General features: G+C 36.5%; 1 protein-coding gene across 1 annotated transcript; it reads left to right on the forward strand.

Annotated features, from left to right (window-relative positions):
- Positions 1-12,281: 12,281 nt before the first annotated feature.
- Positions 12,282-15,532, forward strand: LOC110914989 (protein FAR1-RELATED SEQUENCE 6). The gene is made up of 3 exons (XM_022159603.2): positions 12,282-12,461; positions 12,535-12,600; positions 13,451-15,532. Exon 3 carries the CDS (start codon positions 13,451-13,453, stop codon positions 15,425-15,427), a length of 1,977 nt encoding a protein of 658 aa, XP_022015295.1. The 5' UTR covers positions 12,282-12,461; positions 12,535-12,600; the 3' UTR covers positions 15,428-15,532.
- The last annotated feature ends 582 nt before the right edge of the window (positions 15,533-16,114 follow it).

A 16,114-nucleotide genomic window follows, 5' to 3' on the forward strand; every position in this document is an offset into this window, starting at 1 on the left:
GGAATTTTGAAAAATCAGCTATTCAACATCAGTTGTCGAAAATCTTTTTGACTTTTTCAAAATTTATGCTAAAACACACTGAAAATCTTTTTGGATTTTGAAATAAAGAAACCTGTAATGCAGTAAAGAAAATATTTACAGGCAATATTTTTGTGAGTTCGTGTAAGAGGATCATATCAGTTTATGAGACATGTCACTAACACCGTTAAGCTTTAAACATTCTTAGTTCTAAACAAATTTACCTAGATTGTCAGTATATTGGTCCACTTAAATTTTCACACAAAGTTCAATTGATCAGAGATACGATATTAATGTTTTAAAGACTTAAACTTAATTGTGTATCACTCCACTTGAATATACTCCTGTATCCAGATCCCAAATATTCAGTCTTACAGGTGAGTATACCACAGCTGATATCTGTAAAGGGGTAGATGCGAAACCGTGAGAGCTCAGGTCAGAACTTCCGTTCAGCAGAGAGATGACGGCTTGACTTTTGGCGGGTCCCCTTTAGAGGATCTTTTTTACAACAGCAATGACTATCAATTTTATTGTTTCATCGATTTGCTGAGGGCTGCGCTTTTTCAAGCATTTGCAGAAAGTATTATCCGGGGACTAGGTCAGTACTTCCATACAGCAGAAGTCCCGGGATACCCCAGATATCACTGAGTATAAAGACCTAGTATCTTAGAATACGGGACCTTTCAAACAAGATTTCAGGGGTTACCTATATATCCAAGCATAGTTACCCACGAATTAAGCAAGTTTAAATTTAGGTTTATATCTCGTTTCAATTTACTAAATGTGCGAAAACCTACTGACATATCCACAATAAGATTGTTTATCACATTTTGACATTACATTTCTTTAGCGTGCTGTGATAGTCCACTGATGTACTATCATTTCCTCTTTTCACAACGAAACTCATTTTTTGAATTTTATCATGTTTTTGAAATTTTCAAATTTTTAAATGTTTTTGGATTTTCTGAAAAATTTCTTACTCCCCCTCTCGATTTACTGGCATTTCTTTGTTCTTCAGTAATATCTTCAGGATCGTTGTCTGACTCTGCACAGGCTTTCAGGATCGATCAACTTGGCTCAAACATAGATCTTCAGGAATCAAAACCTGGCACTCTATCTTTAGTTTCAAGATCAAATCCTGGCTTTCCTGCACATTCTTAACCCAGAAATAAATTTGCATTTTAGCGTTCCGTAAGTCTTGAGTTTAAGGAGGGTTGAGCCGGGAGCCAAGGTCACCCTATAACGGGAAACAAAGCTGGGTTAGTTTAGGGTTTACAAGACTTGAAGTAATAACATAAACGTAAATGTTCATTAAGTTATTTAGTCATGCATTCCCCAAGAGGGGTCATAAAGTTTGTCAAGCAACGAGGAGGATGATATGCATCCATTTAAACCTCGATATAAGTTCACCGAAACATAACCCGAAGGTCGGTTGGTCATGAGTTCGTGTTCACCAAAGCACAAGTCATTATAACTTGGTTGGTCATGAACAAGGTTAAGATTAGTGTGTTTAAGGTGTGTTTTAGTTGAGAACTCATCTAATGAGCTTAAGGTCTCCACAAACAAAAAGTTTGGGAGTATATAAACCAACTAACTTACTGATTTAAATCAGTAAATTCACCCATTAGTTAGGGTTTTGGTTGTATATAAGTTGGACACAACAAGAACACAAGAAAACTTGAAGAAAACATGGAGAACATGAAGAAAACTTAAAGAACATTTTGAAATCTTTTAAAAGCAGAAAAATGACCAACTTTGGACCTCAAAATCAGATCATTCCCAGATGTTTAACATCATACAATAGTAGGGCATTGATCCTTAGTGGAGTCCAAGTGGTTAAGAACAAGAAAGACAAGAAGAAAGTGAAGAAGAAAGGTGAGTTTTGCTCACTTTTGGACTTGAATGATTCTGTCCAACTCTTCAATTCCCAGCAGATTCTTGGTATTTTTGGAGAGATTAGATGATGAAGTGTTAGCAAAAGTGTAGGACTTGTATTTATAGTGCTAGGTGGTTGGGAGGGTGTTTAATGGTAGTTAGAAGGCTATTGGTGGAGAATGGAGGTGGGGGTTGGAGTAATAATACCAAAATTCAAAATTAAAATTTTCGGGTGAAGTTTAGAGCCTAAAATATAGATTAGAATCCGTGGGTTTAGTGGGGAGTTTGGATTTTTGTCACAAAAGGTCCCTCAAGTTTGATAAATATGCAATCAGGGCTCAAAGTCAGGTTTTTCTTGGATGTTCCTTTTTAAGTGCTTTTCGTGTAGTTTTAAGCGTATAACAAGTATGATAGTATCATAAACATAAAATTGATGTCAAGTATGTCCGGGTATGCATATTCATGTATTAACAAGTATCGAGAATGCCGGTTGTACACAAAATTGTCAGTTAAAGCACAAAATGCAAGTATGAGCACGTTTTAACTAATAAATCATGTTTGCAAGTATCCATAGCATATCAAAAGTGTTTACAAATATAAATTAGTGTAAATTAAGTATTGTAATCGTTAATTTTCGGTATTCGACATGTATTGCGCGTAAACACTTTTAAATCGGTTGTTTACACGCATTGCGACATAGTTTTGAATTAGGGTTTCCAATATGCGTTTTCGAGTATAATAAGTATAAATTGAATATATTAAGTGTATAAACAAGGTTTCCATTATGATCGGTGTCTCGAATTACAATTGAAACGAAAGTACGATACAATTACAAGTTTCCGGAAATAGAAAGCTTCCAAAACTGGAAAGTACAACAAGGCTTGCTATAAATGGAAAGTACAGGAATACGAAATGTTACAACAGTTGTCTATTATCGGAAGATGGTTTGTCGGGATGGACACGAAAGTACAATATTCGGTTAAGGTAATTTGAATAGCGTTTGTGTCTTCTATTTGTGTAGTCTTGTTGCTAAGAACGTCCTACTTGATATCATATAGTGCCCCAGACCTTACCAATAGCTTTGTTATTTGTGGGATTTACTTGGCATTACATAGTCTTGCTTGCTGCTAAATTACAATATGATGGAAGAAAGAAACAAAGTCATTTGGGTAAAACCATTTCAATGTATACAGGGGCATTGATGCACCAGAAATGAATCAAGTTTATGGGGATAATGCTAGGATTGAGCTTGCAAATTTAATCGCTAGCATGTGTTTGACAGTTCATGTCTATTATATAGATAAATTCAAGCGTTGTGTCGGCCCTCCTTCATCCCTTCGTTCCAATCCATCCAGACAACTATGGCAATATAGAAATAGAAAGCCTCTCTTCGACTCTTCTCGTTTACTGCGATAACAATCTTGTACAGGTAATTATGTTTGTTGTGGTCAGTTGTGTACTAGCAAATGTAATACAATATAAAACTCGATTATGCAGAAAACACTGTTGGAGAAGGGAGCCACATGGCATTATAATCTCTATGACAGCCATTATGCACATTTTTCTTTTAGTTTGACGCATCATTCTCACCTGAATAAAACAGATTGGAAATTTGAACCCATAGAAACACGTATGAAGAACAAGATCTGGAAGTCGGGTAGAAAGAAACGAGATGTGATGAACAAGATATGGAGCCCCACGGTGGGCGCCAATGAAGAAACACGGTATCAGCGCCCGGATGATTGGACCGCTTTATCTGTGAGGGTGAAGAATCATACCTTTTTCTTCCTCTTGAACCTAGATCTGCAATGGAGAAGACAAGAAAGTGGAGATGTAGAGATGACCGATAGGGGAAAGAATCCCCTATTTCCAGCAACAAAAGTGTGGTGGCTCCATATTTTGTGCCATAATAATGAGGTGAACACCTCTTTACATAGGAGTATGTGCCTCCCCTAACCTCAATGGGCCAGGCCCAGTTAGGGGTTATCTCTACAAGTCCCCAACCCAAAGTAGTGTAAACTACATCGCGTTGGGCTTTGCGGTTGGGTTAGTAAGCAATAATAATAGATAATAAATAACTAAAATAAGAGCGATAAGTAACGGATATGTCCGGTCGTGCGGGTTGGGTCTAATACCATACCCCATCAATGATCAAAATTTTACGGCTGATTTGGTAGCGTAGAGGAGCGATCGAAAGCAACTTCTCGTAAAAAGGCTGGAGAGAAAATAATAATGAAAAAAGAACAATGATGAATACGTAAAAACTAAGCTCAACTCTCAATAAAAAAGTCTAATACACAATATTGTTTCTATAAAAGTTTTTTTTTAAATAAATTAACTTATATTTTTAAAACAATTTATTCTATTCTATTCTATTCTATAAACTTACATTCTATAAAATATGAGAAAAATGCCCGGATAGTCCCTGTGGTTTCGCCTTTTTTCACCTTAGTCCCTATCTTTCTAAAACTACTTGAATAGTCCCCAAGTTTTCCATTTTTGTTCTCGGATAGTCCCTGGGTCTAACTTCAGTTACTTTTCTCAGTTAAGTGGGTGTTGAAATGACCAAAATACCCTTTCCTTAAAAGGCCAAACCATAGGGACTATCCGGGCACCTTCTCTTTATAAAACCCATCCACCCTTCATCTTCAACATTAAGAAACCCTAATACCCACACCCTGCTTCTCTTTAAATCCACTACCAAACACCCCGTGCCTCTTGTTTTCCCGACACGAATCTGAACCATACTCGAACCATGGCTGAACCGAACTAAGGCAACCCGATTCTGAATCATGTTTGGCCCTTAAAAATTAGTGTTTGACCTGCTTTGGTAAGACCTGAAACAACCAAAACTGAACGAAATCTAAAAATTTGAACCGTAACAAAGCTTGAATTTGAACCTGAATAGACGGTTAAACTCGTCGAAAGAGGCAAAACACCACCGCCGCATCGTCATCATCGGAGACAGGAAGTATCGCCGCCTTGAGACGCGCTGGTCGTCGGTGACGTCGCTGGCAACCTCGGCTCTCCGACTCTCTCTCTCTCTTCTCGGTCTCTCTCTCTTCTCGGTCTCGTTGCACCATCGTCGCCGCCACCAGACAGTGGTGGCCGTTCATCTTCGTTTAACAGGGGGTGTGCGTGAGTGGCCGGAAAACCACCGGCACCGGCTCTGCTTTGGTGACCAGAGAAGACAAGGGGATGGGGTGCAGTTGGTGTGGTTGACTGTGTGTTTGAATAAGACACCCTTCTTTGTGTCTGCAGGTATAACCGAGAGAGAGAGAGTGAACTTGTGGAGTGGTTTCTTTGTGGTTTGAATTGTGAAGGGGTCCTTGAAAACAGATCGTGCAGGGGGGATTTATGACTATAAATTTTGCTTTGGAACTTTAACAAGATTGTCCAGGCAATTGTGGCGGTGATGGTGGAGGGTGGAGAAGGGTGATGGTGGGTGGAGGTTGAAGATGAAGTGGTGTTGGGTGTTGGTGGTTTGCACAGCTGTCGGCTCTGTAAAAGGATGACCGACAGCGGCCGGAGGCACTGGATGACCGGCAGCTGGCGATGGTGGAGGGTGGAGGAGGGTGATGGTGGGTGGAGGTTGAAGATGAAGTGTGGTGGTGGGGTTTTATAAATAAAAATGAAGAAGATGCCCGAATAGTCCTTGTGGTTTGGCCTTTTAAGGAAAGGGTATTTTTGTCATTTCACATCATTTTAACATAGAAAAGTAACTGAAGTTAGAACCAGGGACTATCTGAGAACAAAAATGGAAAACTTGGGGACTATTCAAATAGTTTTAGAAAGATAGGGACTATAAGTGAAAAAAGATGAAACTACAGGGACTATCCGGACATTTTTCTTATAAAATATGGATGAACAGTGAGTGACAGGCTACCATTGGTTATTTTTTTGTTTTTTTTCCTTTTGTCTTTTAGTAACTTCTTTTTTATTTTAGCATGTACCCTTTATAATTTAGTAATAACACTTACAACCCTTCAACTTTCTAAAAACTTTATAATTATTTTTACGTGCTTATATTTATGTACGTGTCGGTATAAATTCAAGTTGACTACGTTTGTATTTTTCTTCTTTTATTAAGTTTTTGTTCATTTTAGTCTTTACCCGTCAACATTTTAGTCTTCTTAAAAAACATAAATATAAGTTTGGCAGTATAAGCACGTACATAAATATAAACACGTAAAAATAATTCAATATTGTTTCTATAAAAGTTTGCGTTTTATAAGTAAAAAAATATGTTTTTAATGACACTTAGGCCACCTGGTATACTCTAACACCCATAGGTGTTAATCCTAGTTGGCATCCGTTAACACATGTTAAACCGCTCCTGAAGGGTGTTAAGAGGCATTAAAAGCTTCACATGTTAAGAAGTTAACTAGTTGAGAGGGAGAGAATCAAGCTTTGCAAAATTTGCACACACACAACAACATGATATATATATATATATATATATAGGGAGAAGATCATGCGAGAACCACCTCTTATTGTGAGAACCGCGAGAACCAATGTGAACACACCAAAAATGCCTAAAAATAGCTAAAAATCACATAAAAATTTTTTTTTTGATTTTTTTAATATTTTTTAGGTTAAAATCGCTACTTTTCGAAGCAAAAAAAAAAAAAATTTTTTTTTTTTTTGCTTCGAAAAGTAGCGATTTTAACCTAAAAAATATTAAAAAATCAAAAAAAATTTTTTAGATTTTTTTTTGATTTTTTTAGATTTTTTTAGATTTTTTTTAGATTTTTTTAGGTTTTTTGGGGGTTTAGTTTTTAGCATTTTAGCTTGGGTGGGGGGGGGGAGGTTAGGTTTTTGGGGGGTGGGGGAGGGGGTTTAGGTTTTTGGGGGGGGGGGTGGGGGTTAGGTTTTTTTTTAGTTTTTTTTAGGTTTTTTTAGGTTTTTTTTAGCTTGGGGGGGGGGGGTTAGGTTTTTTTGGGGGGGGGGGGGGGGGTTAGGTTTTTTTTTTTTGGGGGGGGGGTTTAGGTTTTTTGGGGGGGGGGGGGTGGGGGTTAGGTTTTTTTTAGGTTTTTTTAGGTTTTTTTAGGTTTTTTTTAGGTTTTTTTAGCTTGGGGGGGGGTTAGGTTTTGGGGGGGGGGGGGGTTGGGGGTTAGGTTTTTTTAGGTTTTTTAGCTATTTTAGGTTGTGTTCACATTGGTTCTCAAGGTTCTCACAATAAGGGTGGTTCTCGCATGAGCTCCTCCCTATATATATATATATATATATATATATATATATATATAGGGTAGGGTTCATGCGAGAACCACCTTTATTGCGAGAACCGCGAGAACCAATGTGAACAGGGGGCAATTTTGTAAATAACAAACAAGTTTTAAAAAAACTCGCTACCTGATTCCTTTTACCATCGGACTTCAATCAGTAATTAAACTACATTTAATAAAAACTTTCATGTCCATTCTCTCCAACCTATGATTAGATCCAGATCTCTCAAAATTTCTAAACATTCAACCTGAATCTCTCAACAATACCAACAGTTCGTCCCTGAATCTCTCAACAATACTCAACAGTTCGTCGATTACATCATCGTCTCGAATAAATCATCACTTCACCATCATCAGTTCACCATATCGAGGCATCGAAGCATCTCGATCGAGATTTTATATCAGATTTGAGATTTTACCTGCAGATGGTCATATAATCGAGGTTAGTTCCCAAATTTTGTCCAAAGTCAGTCGCATAATATATATTAGGAACATAATCATCGACCGTACATTCTTCATCCATTCGTAATTAGGGCAACGTGATTCTAAGCATTGTGGATTTTTAATCCGTTCGTAATTAGGGCAACATGATTATAAAATAGATGATTCAATGAGTGTGTCATAGTGAATTTGAGCAAATAAAGTTAATAACATGATTATAATGATAGATATGATGGGCAACATGAAATTTGATTTGGTAAGTGTTAGGGTTTTTTACTAAATTATAACTGTTGATAAGTTATGTCATGTTAATGCACATGTGCATAGCTATAGTTATGCACATGTGCATAGCTATAGTTATGCACATGTGCACAATTTGACATAATATGCTTACACGGAACAGGGGATAATAAGGTAATGTTGTGGTCTATATAGATATGCACATGTGCATATTTTTCTAACAAAACAGGCTTACACAGAACATGTTGATTAGGTATAATTGTGTGACATATAGTTATGCACATTTGCATAGCTTGATAGAATATGATTACACATAAAAGGATAATAAACTAAATTTGTGATCTATATAGTTATGCACATGTGCATAAATTGTTATAATAGGTTAATATGCACGTGTGCATAGTTCGAAATAATAGTTTAACAAGGTAGATAATGTTGATGCATATGACTTTGAATAGGAGTCTCACCTATGCATCAAAGATCTGTAATCGGTATTTAGTTTTATCTAGGTGTTTTTTGGTGTGATATACAGTTATGCGAATGTGTATTTCATCTTGGAATATGTTAATAAGGTATAATTGTGCGGTATATAGTTATGCACATGTGCATATATTGACAGAATATGTTAATATGCACATGTGCATAGTTTGTCAACATATGTTATTAAGGTATTTAATGTTTATGCACATGTATATAATGATGCACGTGTGTATATCTTATATGTTGATCATAAATTAATGTTGATACACATGCTCATTGTAGATCATCGATGGAAAAAAAATACATGGATTAACAGATGAAAGAGTTAAGCAAAGATGAAAGAGTTAAGCAGATGTTAGACGAAGAGGCGTTGAAGCAATAGGAATCTTGGAATATGTTAATAAGGTATAATTGTGCGGTATATAGTTATGCACATGTGCATAGATTGACAGAATATGTTAATATGCACATGTGCATAGTTTGTCAACATATGTTATTAAGGTATTTAATGTTTATGCACATGTATATAATGATGCACGTGTGTATATCTTATATGTTGATCATAAATTAATGTTGATACACATGCTCATTGTAGATCATCGATGGAAAAAAAATACATGGATTAACAGATGAAAGAGTTAAGCAAAGATGAAAGAGTTAAGCAGATGTTAGACGAAGAGGCGTTGAAGCAATAGGAATGCTAGGGTGTGCTCAACAACCGGAAAAATGAATAGACGATATGATGTTATGGATGTTATATGTGGGTGACTCGAGGACATGAAACACGTAGTGTTTGTTTTTTTTCTTTTTTGTGTTTTTTTTTTTGTTTGGGCAGTAGTAAGTGGCTAACTGATGTGTGTGTGTGTATTTGGTTGACAGTAGTTGTATAGGATAAATTATGTATGGATGCATGTGTGCATTATGCAAAATTAGTAATCATATGTCGATGTATTATGTATGTCAAAGGATGTATTATGTATATTAAAGCGATATATATACGTATCAAAGCGTGCTGGTATGTTGTTAAAAAATATGTATGGGTAAGAGCATTATTAGAACACGTATATTGCGCGTGTGCATCTTTTTTTCCGTATCAAATAACCATGTTAAGTTAAACAGAAAAACATGTATGCACATGTGCATCTTTCTGTCAATACATTAAGTTTGGTAATGCACATGAAAACAACTAAAAAACATAATCAAAATGTAAATTTGATAATCCACATCATGACAACTAAAAAAAACAGAATTTTTATAAATACTGATTGGAATTGGTTTATCGTCATAAATAGTTAATTCGAGAATCATAAATTTGGGTTGGTCGATTTACTACGTCTTGTTGAACATCTAAGAACGATTGTAGCTCGTTATCAACTATAACGTAATCAAAATAAAAGTCTTTGAGGTTGGCAAATTGGGGTTTCATTGTATGCAGTATAATGTATGAATCACGTTCACCGATAAATAGACGTACGTCTCTCGTATGTACGTATGTACGTACGTCTCTCGTATGTCTCTAGAACGGTTTTTGAAATCTTATATCGTCTGCATCACCCTTATCGTCCTGTATTTTTTAAATGCATACATAATGTAATTATTAATATAATGCACTTGTGCATAATGTAATTGTCAACATAATGCACACGAGCATTATCAATTTATATATAACGACATTTTTTAACATAACAAGATGCCACATATTCAAACCATAACTTTAGACATGAACTAGAGAAGTACACATACAGTAAACATATAAACTCCTATTTTTTCTATTACATTCACACCACTAGTGTACCACTCTTCAATCACTAAATTCTCTATTTTGGCTATGACTTTCATCCACAACAGAGTACACTCATTGACTTATTCCAGTCTTCTAGTATTTGAACACCGCACGACTTTGAAAACCTTCTCATTTCTGCTCGACCATATGATCCATAATGTAACCATCAATATACAGTTGACTGTCTTTTTCTTCTTCTTAGAAATATCCAGCTTCCACGAAAAAAGAGAGAATATTCGCCACTGTTGAGTAAGAATGTAAATCTTTTACTCCCAGCCATGCTCTGACCATCCACCATAGCGTTTTCGACATCAAACACGGAATGAGGATGTGTCCAACAGTTTCTTGCTCGTATCCGCAACCTGGGCACAATGAGTCGCTGATATGAATTCCCCTTTTTATAGCTCTGTCTATGTCAGTAACCTGCCTTCGACGCCTTTCCATGCTAACATATTGGCTTTAGGTGTAGCCCAACCGTTCCAGGTCATTACAAAGCCACTCGACGGGTCCCCGCTTGTGACACACAAATCCTATCTAACGGGTTTAACATTGAAAGTCGACTTATTTTTCCGAGTGCCAACCCAACCCATATTGACCCGTCTTCATTCGGGTGTCTTTCACCAGCGCCAAAAGCTGCATTTACTCCAGCGATGCCTCCCTGGTTGTCGGCTTGTTCTTCCATTGCCAATCTCACACAGTGACCTCCCCTATTTTTTTTTTTTTTTTTTTTTTTTGTAGTTGTCCGCCACCCAAGACTCTTTGTGCTGCCATTTTGTACATAATTGGATAGTTATCCATAAGGCACTTGTTCAGAATACATACACCAACGATATAGTATAATTTTTAACATAATGCACATGTGCATATAATTTACAGTAAACATAATGCACATGTGCATATAATTTAATACAATATCATTTACAGTAAATATAACGATTTACAAAGTATTTACCTCATTTACAGTCAACATAATCCCTTTAGTCACAAATCAAATGATTTTCAACTCTTGATGTTCTGTATTTGTAGGTATCTTGTGACTATCAACTCTATTATCAGCAGATGGACCAACAATTTCAGCATCAGATGTATGAGGTGGATTATCAGAGAATGTATGAGGAGGAACATCAGATGTGTGAGGATCGACACGTGATGAATCAGATGATGCCATGTAGAGGGTGTAAATGGTGGGTTGTTCGTTGTGAATGCCGCCGGAACACCGTGCCCAGATGTCGCCGCCGTGAACTCCGGTGAGTTACGTGAATGCTGTCGGTCGTCGGCCGTCGTCGTCAATGTATACAACAATCTGATCTGATGAATGAAACCCCAATATTAAAGGCTGAAGCTGATGAATAAAACCCTAATATTAAAAGCTGTAGATCCTGAACATAGTGGTGAGAAGAGGGGCGCGTGTTTTTTAATAAATACCACATAATTACAACTTTGCCATGTGTTCACACTGGTTCTCGCGGTTCTCGCAATAAAGGGTGGTTCCTAACGGATCTTTGTCATATATATATATATATATATATATATATATATATATGTATGTATTTTAATTAATTTTAAGGGGCGTTAATGGGGTTAAACAATTTCCTTGGTGTGCGGTGAAGTGAAAAAGGGTCAAGTAGGTTATGTGGTGCCTACGTGTAGTAAAAGGGTGTGAAAGTATACCCCATGGCCTTACAACCCTTTTTAAGAAAACATTAAAAGCTTGGCAGTTACAACTCTTCAACTTTCCAAAAAAATTATAATCATTTTTTACATGCTTATATTTAGGTACGTGTTGTATAAATTCAAGTTGATTGTCTTTCTTTAAAAATGGGTAGGCTCAGATATAATATGTTCTTTTTTTTTTTTTTTTTTTTTGCTTTTTTGTACGTTTTAAGTTTATATACGTTTTAGCATAAATTTTGTTTTACAAATTCGACTTACTTTACGTTTCGACCCCACCGTAACGCATGGTACCATTTTTAACTTAAAAACATAATTTTTTTTACTTATTTTTATGTACGCGTCGGTATAAGTTTTGGTTGGTGGTCAACGTAAATTTCTTTTACAAGCAAGTCGGGCCATATATAATACGTTTCTCTGCTTATTTTTATGTATATCTTCAATTTATCTACGTTTTAACGTAACTTTTATTCAGAAACAATTCAACAATTCGGTCTCCACAAATCCAAGTTACTTTACATTTGAACCAATGAGGTATAAATATACACGATGCATATTACATAAGTCTAGAATGGCTAGGGCTCCAATTTGTCAACAAAAACCCCCAATTCCAAAACTTATGATCAAACCACACTCAATAACATAACCATTGATTGATCTCACGACATGCGTTCTGTAACCACTAACGATGATCTGTTACCGAAGCGAAGATTCTCTTACGGCATCTGGTAATTCACCTTCAACAACTGTTTAAACATTCAATTATCTGCTTCATTAATACATTTGAATCTCGTTTTGTAGGTGATTAGATGATATATTGCTGCTATTCTTCTAGAAACTGTCAAAGTTTTAATCTTTTGTATATTGGTGAGTTAAAGATTTGATTTTTTTAGTTTTGTTGTTAGTTTTTCTAAGTTTTGTGAACCTTGTTTATTGAATAATGCAGTGAATTGGGTTTTGTTATGACAAATTGATAGTCTTTTTTCAAGATATATGTGGGATTATGCTTTGTTTGAAGTTTTGAACCTATGTTGTCAAAAGCACACTAGGTGCACTCTGCTGTTTCAGGCGATCACGCGCGTTTTCCGGCTGAATTGCCACCAAAAATCGTAACCCCCAAACAAGCCTAAAATTAGGGGTGTGAATTTCTGACACACCCCGAAAACACGACACGAAATTCGCGGGTTTAGGTTTAGTCTAAACGGGTTTGGGTCAGTTTCAGGTTGAACCTGCAAACCCGTTTAGATAAACGGGCCGGGGTTGACCCGTTTAACCCATTTGTATTATATTTTGTTTTTTACAATATTTATTATGTCATACATTGATTTGGGTGTGTATTTTATGCATAATTATAACTTAAAAAGAGAGATTGACATAAAGTTTTATAATTAAAAAGCAATTTTATTATATACATTTTTGTTTTTTAAGTAAACTTTTAACTATAATATATTAATTTGCGAAAAAAAATAAAAAAATTGAAAATTCGGGTTGAACGCTGTGTTTGGGTTCATAAAAAAATTTCGGGTTCGGGTCGGGTTGAACCTGCCAACCTGCGAACTCGACCCGTTTAGCACCCCTACCTAATAGGTATTTCTATACTATGCGTCTCGCTTAAAAAGCCTTCACTTTTTTGCGCTTTGACTACATAGGCTTTCACGAAAAAATGTCAATGTTTATGTAGATTAAGCCATTAAGGTTTTGTATGATCTGCTTTTAGATGGAAGAAGTATCTCCCAACCGTAAGCATTTGACAAATGACGAAGACGGTGAGACTAATCTACAGGAGAAAGTAGAACACGACAGTGAAAACGGATTTCCCGAAGGAAAGAAGGATTTTGTAGCCCCTGCTGTAGGAATGGAGTTCGAGTCGTATGACGATGCATATAATTATTATAATTGTTACGCTCGGGAGTCTGGTTTTCGAGTACGTGTGAAAAATTCATGGTTTAAAAGAAACAGCAGAGAGAAATACGGTGCGGTTTTATGCTGTAGCAGCCAGGGTTTTAAGCGAATAAAAGACGTGAACCGTCTACGAAAAGAAACACGAACAGGTTGTCCTGCAATGGTGCGAATGCGTTTAGTGGATTCAAGAAGATGGAGAATTCTCGAAGTTACGCTAGACCATAACCATTTACTCGGTGTAAAGGTTCATAAATCCATCAAGAAGATGGTACAGTCGGATTCTGACGCAGAAGGGCGAACGATAAAATTATATAAAGCACTCGTGATCGATTCAAGGGGTAATAACGGTAATTCACATTCACACGGTCGGGAAATCGGTTCTTCTTCGTCTGTTCATGATCATCCTGATCAGTTGAATTTAAAGAAAGGTGACGCGCAAGCTATATATAATTACCTCTTTCGTATGCAATTGACGAACCCTAATTTCTTTTACTTGATGGATCTTAACGATGAGGGGCGTTTAAGAAATATGATTTGGTTAGACGCCAGGTGTCGGGCTGCGGTTGGTTACTTTAGCGATGTGATTTATTTCGACACGTCGTATTTGTCGAACAAGTACGAGATTCCGCTCGTCACGTTTACAGGGATGAATCATCATTATCAATCCGTATTATTGGGTTGCGGTTTGCTTTCAGGTGAAACATCCGAGTCGTATTTATGGGTTTTGAGATCATGGTTAGTTAGCACATCGGGGCGTGTCCCGCAAACGATAATTACCGACAGGTGCAAGATCTTGCAGAGGGTGGTTTCGGAGGTTTTTCCGAAATCTCACCATCGGTTTAGTTTATCTAACATAATGAAAAAAGTTCCCGAGAAATTAGGAGGGTTAAAAAACTACGACGCGATCAGAAAGGTTATGGTTAAAGCGGCTTACGAGACGTTAAAACCGTTCGACTTTGAAAACGCGTGGGCTTTCATGATCCAACGGTTTGGGCTCGGTGAGCACGAGTGGCTTCGGGCTTTATACGATGATCGGGCCTGGTGGGCCCCGGTGTATTTAAAAGACGCGTCTTTTGCCGGAATGGCTCCCGGTGACACGCCGCAACCCGTGTTTTATAAATACATCCACAAACAAACTCCGTTAAAAGAATTTCTCGACAAATACGAACTCGCGTTACAGAAAAAACACAAAGAAGAAGCAAACGCCGACGTGGAATCAAGAAACTCATCTCCTACATTAAAAACAAGATGTTTCTTCGAGTTACAACTGTCGAAAGTTTACACCCACGAAATCTTCAAGAAATTTCAACTCGAAGTTGAAGAGATGTATTCGTGTTTTAGTACCACGCAGTTACACGTTGACGGGGCGATTACGATCTTTTTGGTGAAAGAACGTGTTTTAGCAGGTGAAAACCGGAGGGAGATTAAGGATTTCGAAGTTTTGTATAATCGAGGGGCAGCTGACGTACGTTGCATTTGCAGTTGCTTTAATTTCAACGGTTATTTATGCAGGCATGCGTTATGCGTGCTAAATTTTAACGGGGTCGAAGAGATTCCTTCCAAGTACATTTTATCGAGATGGAAGAAGGATTATAAGCGATTATATGTTTCGGATCATGACGGGATTAACAGTAATGACGGTACAGATACGGTGGAGTGGTTTAATCAGTTGTATAGAAGCGCGTTGCAAGTTGTGGAGGAAGGCGTGATCTCGTTGGATCATTATAAGGTTGCTTTGCAGGCGTTTGAAGAAAGCTTAAGTAGAGTTCATAATATTGAAGATAAAACATGAATGATTTGTATTCTGTTATTGCCCTTTCCTGTGCATATATGTTTGATATATAATTTGTTTCCTGGTATTGCTTTTGATGTTTATACATATGCCGGTTTTGTGTTCGCTGTCGGTATGTAGTGAGTTTATATATTTTGTTTTACAACTTTACACCACAACGTACGAGACATTATACTTTTTTTTATCTATTTCTAACCACGTTAATGTCACTAACGTAAACAAAGTAGAACACACGTCACGCCTGACCGTTTTCAATAACCAAACCGAAACAAGAAACAAAAACTGATTGTTCGCTTTTTGGATTTTTAATAACTGAAAATTTCGGTTCGGTTTTCGGATAACCATTTTCAATAACTGAAAATAACTGAACCGGACTGATAAGTTATAATAGTAGGCTAAATCCATATATTTTTATGTTTAAGTTTAAGTATTTAACCAATGCTACTACTAAGAATTATTAATTTTGTTCTTGATTCTTAAATATTTATAATAAGAACATTAACATGTTTATTTATCATTGAAACATGATTTATCCATTGTTTACAAGAAATAACATAATTAACTATAAAAATTAAATGATTTTCAAAGAACAAAATTTAACATAAAAAATAAATGATTCTCAAAAGATTATAAAAGAAAACGTCTTAATAAAAACTTTGAATAAAAATTGAAATAGATTAGAAGGTT

This window comes from Helianthus annuus, chromosome 16 (genome assembly GCF_002127325.2).
Source record: "Helianthus annuus cultivar XRQ/B chromosome 16, HanXRQr2.0-SUNRISE, whole genome shotgun sequence".
In the NCBI taxonomy this organism is placed as follows: Eukaryota; Viridiplantae; Streptophyta; class Magnoliopsida; order Asterales; family Asteraceae; genus Helianthus; species Helianthus annuus.